Consider the following 5,705-nt stretch of genomic DNA (forward strand, 5'->3'; position numbering starts at 1 on the left):
TTTTTTTTTTTTTTTCTGTGTTGCTTTCTGCTTTCTGGAAATCATTTTTCACTCTGCTTTGATATCCCAGCAGATGGCATAATTCCATTTCAGATGGAGACAGCCCCTGGTGAAGGGTGTGGGGGGAATTGGATCAGATGGTAAAGAGCGTGCTGCAGAAAGAAAGAGCCTGCATTTTGCTGAAACACTGATCTTTAGAGAGCATGTATCAACATATACAATGATTCAATCTTGAAAAAAAAAAAAAAAGAGATTAATAAACCTGCAGTACTGCAGCAAACAGGACTTCCCTTGCTAGGGACTAAATACAGTTTTTATTTTTTTCTACCCAAGAAGCTGTTTTGTTTCATTCCCCTTGTGCAGGCGTGATAAATTCCACAGCCCTGTGACGATTTATCCACACAGCTTGCATTACATCACAGCCCCATCAAGCTTTCTGAGCAACTCAAATACCGTGTTCTTTGTCACATGATCATAAGCTTTGTTTCAGTGCTTTTGTTACATTTATCTCATTAAAAATAATCTTGTCACCTTTCAAAACTGTTCATACTTTAATGAGGATGCTTTTTATCCTTATGATTCATTGAAAGGTGCCTGGTTCAATATAGATCCTCTTTTGTATTACTACATACAATCTCCTTCAGGAAAGGATTTATTAGGAAATAAATATTCAAAATTAAAGAGAGAGAGGGTAAAAAAAAAAAAAAAAAAAAAAACATGATTAATTTACAAACACACCAGGCTTCTGGATTTCTGTGTACATTTGTACTGCAGAAGATAATTGTCACAAAAAGGTGTTACAGGAATATCCACAGTCACCAACAAGACTAAATTATGTACTGAGCTCTCAATTACACTTTACTGAAACACAAGGACAGCGCAGTGCTGCCCTGCGAATACCCACCGCACCTACAAGGCATCAGACAGAATCACGGAATCAAAATCTGTTTGGAAGGGATCCTTAAAGGCCATTTAGTCAAACTCTGCTGGAACAAATGAGGACAGCTAGTGCTAGATCAGGATACCCAGAGCCACGTCCAGCCTGGCCTAGCTGGAGTGACTGCTTCCACATCCTGGAAGAATGGGTAAATAACCGTAACCCTCCCAGCATGCAAACTGGACTGCAAATTATATCTCTTCCTCATTGATTTGATTTTGTCCTCCTTTCTTTTTTATTAGATCAACAGATATTTTTTCTTTCCTTAAACAATATGAATAGAGTTTGCATATCGTAATGGATGTTTTCTAAACCAGAATTCTTTCTTCATTTTTTACTTGCTGGTGCCAGCAGGTAGTTTGACAGCCAGATATATCTCTCCCTTATACAACTGGTTCCCTCATTTACTTTCCTTCATTTCTCATTTCTACACCTATGTAAGATATTACACAAAATACTTAGTTTTAAACAAATTATATTGCTTGCTTCTCCATTAAAAACAAATTTCCCTTGCTATTCTAAAAAAAAAAATAATAAAAAAAAAGTGAATTAATGGGCCATCCATCATACAAAAATGACTGTAATCAGGCTGAGCAAATAATTTATTCAGCACATTTCAGTATTTTAAATTATATCTTCTGATGAACGGACCGGAGCAAGATATTCTTGAACTTGGTCATAGCTTATGTGGATTAATTTATTTATATATTTAACATGCCAATTAGATGTGCAAAGCTTAGTCCAAATCCTGATGAATTTTAAGCTCCTCTTGAAAGTAGCAGTGCCATGGAGAGCTGTCTGTCTCAGAACTTTGATAAAAGCAGTCACTACTGTGAACTGAAATTCTCTGTCTGCTGATGCTCGCTTGCACGTTGCCCATTCTGCAGGTTCTGCAGCTGTCTGGAGAAGTGAGCTGCTCATGGAAAGGTAGAGCACTGAGAGTTTGGCAGAATCCCAGTGTCCCAGAAAAAGGGATAAAGGGTGCCTGAGTGTTCTTTGCGTCCTCAACATCAATTATGTGCTGTTTGTTGATTGCATTTTATTTCATTACTTAAATCTTTTATAATACCAACAAAACCAGCCCTGCTGTGTTTAAATACAGTTTGCCTCTGCAAATCATAGACTCACTGTTGATGCTAATTGCTACTTCTTTACCACTTGAGACAAATACCTTTTCTAAGCTCCCGGACTATTTTTGTGTGTGTGTGTGTCACTTTACAGAGGTTTTTTTTTATGTGTTTTTCTTTTTGCTTTAAAACTCTGATTCTTTTCAGTTTCTGGAAAACATTTCTAAAGAACAGGCCTGAACAAAATGGTGGTTTCCTTGCCACAAAGTACAAATTTTAATTATAGTTTTCTACTCCTGTAACAGAGCAGCCTTGGGCAGTTTTTTTCTCTTTTTAGTGCTAGATTTTAGGTATTAATCAATTCTGTATTTAAAACAATGTTCGGCTGATTATAGTTTCTTGATACACCACATAGTGCATGCTTAAGCTCTTAAGCCCTAAGCCTCTAGACAGGCTCATATTCATTGCAGATATTACTAAATGAAATAATCATGCAGTGTGTATTAATTTTCTTGGGTCAGCCATCTTTCTCATGAAGAAAAAAAGTCAATTTCTCTAGATTTTCATGGTTTCAATTACAAAATAAGTTTGTTGGTTTTTTTTAAGAAACTCAGGATAGCTCAGATGAAATTACTAGATCTTACTCCCCTCCCTCCCTCTCACCAGCTGCCCTGTCTTTGCATGGAACCTACTAGTGTATACCAGAGTTCCTATCACTCCAACACTGCAAACAATGTCACTAATAACATAACAATTTACATTTATTCTTATAGACTTCATTGATTCATGCTTTACTTACCCCAAGGTAATGGCCATCAATAAACACAACTGGGAGGGATGGGGCTTCACACACCCTCCTGCATCTCTCATCAAGTTCTTTTCCATAATCGCTGTTCAGAGCAATATTTTTTTCTTCAAATTTAACTCTGTGGTTTTGAAATATCTTTCTAACCAGTTCGCATCTTTCAAAAGTGGTCCTCACCACACGAAGGCTGGTGGTATAAATTACTATGCGGCCAAATTCTGGCACTGTGGACACCTGGAAAGAAATAAAATTAGTTCCCATTGCAGTTCATGAAACATTAACAGTCTATTTCCCTGACTGCTGTAATAGCATGCGAATATTGAGGAATATCATTAAAAATATTATTTAAGCACAAAAAAGTTTAAACTGTTGATCAACATAAGGTTGTCAATATTGTCAATAAATAGACATATTTTAGATCCTGATGAGATTCCAGATGTTAATAAGTAATAGCCCTTTTGCTGTTGTGGCATGCACAGATTCACCCACATTCCCCAACCTGAAAGATGCTTTGAGTTAGTTTATTTTCATTTGCAAAAGCACAAATTCTTCAAAGATGCAACAGAAACACTGTTTTTAGGGCTGTCTGATTCTGTTAAAACTATGAGTCCTGTTTGTTTGTACAAACTGATCTGCTAATGCCATGCTAAATCTGAGCTGCTAGTTCAGGTATTAACAGTCTCCTTTAGGCAAGGAAAAGAGCTTGAAGGAGCTAAAAACTTCGTAACAAACTTGAGTCAACACTGACCTATTTTAGGTCTCTCCATGCTGAACTAAATCATGATTGCAGAAGTGACAGATATATCCCTAATTTTTAGTGAGGTATCCAATCAAAACACTATAAAATCCAACCAGCACTAAAGAAAGTGCTTCTTATGCATATTCAGTGTTCAATTCAATTGGGCATAGTAAGTTACAATGCAGGCTTGACATTTTTCCACAGTTACTTAAAATAATTTTTATAGTTCGATTTTCCTTTCGTCAGTGAAGATATTTGAGGAATGTAAATGCTGCAGGGATATGAATTTTCCAGATCACTTATAGATCACTAGAATTATAACTGCCACCATATGCAATTTAGTGGGCAATTTTGGTAACAGATGGACAGTTGTACTAGATGATCTTAGAGGTCTTTTCCAACTTTAATAATTCTATGACTCTGTCTGTAGTTTACCTATTTCCCATCTCCCATCTCAGAAAAGAGGCTTGTTATGATAGGTCAGCATTAATTTCCTTTAGGAAAGAAATTTATAAATAGAAAACTACTTTTCACTATCCTATTTTCTAGCTAAAATCTGTTATATCTCTCCTGCAGAATTGACTCTTCTTCCACATATTATTCACACATTCCAAGTGAGAGAATTAGCTTTTCCTCTGCTTAAAGGACAAGTACTCCACATAGAACATCAAAAATTAGTCAGTAGGTCACAGGAATGCACAGTTCATCCTTTTCAGAAGTAACCAAAAGGAGGTCTTACAGCATTCTTTCAAAAGGTATTTTCATATGCTCTCACTCTTTTGAGTGAAAATTCATTTTGGAGTGCAAAACTATTCAAAGGGTTGGAAATTCATGCTCCTCCATAGCGGTAATCTCTAGTGCTGTTTGTTCCCAGACAGCAGGGCTGACAGGGTAGCTACAGACTGTCATTATCTAGCAAACCATCGGGGCTGTGGTGTCCCTGCAGAATACAAATAAGCAGTTGAAGACATGGAAAAAATGGAAAGTTGTAAAGTGATCTGGAAAGATATCAAGTGGAAGGTGTGTACACAGAGTCACTTTTATGCTTATCCCTTTATTTTTCCCCAGTGTGGAACAGTGAAGAAAAACCCTAGTTTTCACTACAAAGAAATACAAGGGCATTAAATAAATAATCATTTAGGAAAATTTTAATAAACATCTTCTTTTCTGTGCTATAAACATGCAAAACTTTTCCTAGGCAGGACTTTATCATATCAGGAAAACTCATTCCTGTCACCTGTCCTGAACCACGCTGTAAAAAGAGAGGCAAAGAAAATTAGAGAGATTTATGAGTTACTTTCTTAATGATAATCTATGTTCATTTGTATTTTGTTACCCATTTCAGTAGTTGCAGCCTGTAATATTTATTTGATAGAATATGCTCTTGAAAGTAAATCAGCAGAATGATGTTATAACACTCTGCTTTTCATTCCTAGGCTGGAACTGAAGCAAAAATAAACTAAAAAAATAAGTGGCATGAATATTTACAATTTAGTGTAAAGAATCCAAGTTAAAATAATCCTATATGACTCATACTTGCACAGAAAATTTTAGCTGTATTTAAAAAGAAGATAATTCTCTGGTTAATGACCAGGGTAAAACTTTCTTTAGGCTGTGAGAGTTGGACAGATGCATAAACCAAAAGGTTTGGAGTGACATACGTACACTGACTGTTTTCTCACACCTGTGAGATTCTCACTGAAACCTGAAGGCTGTGAAAATCCTCTGGTCAGAGGGGGCAACTTTTGTGTCAAATTCAGAAATTTCCAAACACACAAGCCAAAGAACATATTCCAAAGAAGGTATCCATGTAGAAATACTATCAAGGGATTGAAGGCTTCAGAGGGAAAAAGAAATGTTTTATTAACAGTATTCTACATCATTTACAGCTCACAGGTTATCAGCACATTGCTATCAACTTCCACACAAGCATTCAAAGTCACTGTCTGTTTTATTGTATCAGTATGAACAGCTTGTATTTTGCTTGGGACCATCCAGCAGGAAGCAACAACCGCATGATCTGCATGGCTTCTTGGCACAGATGCTATTCTCAGTGACTCAGGAACAGTTGCCCTTTTTTCATTAAGAGAGAAAGAGAGAGAGAGAGAGAAAGGAAGGAAGGAAGGAAGGAAGGAAGGAAGGAAGGAAGGAAGGAAG

General features: G+C 36.5%; 1 protein-coding gene across 1 annotated transcript in view; it reads right to left on the reverse strand.

The window, feature by feature from the left end:
* Positions 1-5,705, reverse strand: part of GRXCR1 (glutaredoxin and cysteine rich domain containing 1) — a 33,355-nt gene that overhangs the window by 5,411 nt on the left and 22,239 nt on the right. Inside the window, exon 2 of the mRNA XM_042871108.1 lies at positions 2,804-3,043. Coding sequence (XP_042727042.1) covers positions 2,804-3,043 — 240 coding nt within the window. The remainder of the gene's footprint in view (positions 1-2,803; positions 3,044-5,705) is intronic.

This window comes from Lagopus leucura, unplaced genomic scaffold (genome assembly GCF_019238085.1).
Source record: "Lagopus leucura isolate 7727_CA_CO unplaced genomic scaffold, USGS_WTPT01 Super-Scaffold_100004, whole genome shotgun sequence".
Classification (NCBI taxonomy): Eukaryota; Metazoa; Chordata; class Aves; order Galliformes; family Phasianidae; genus Lagopus; species Lagopus leucura.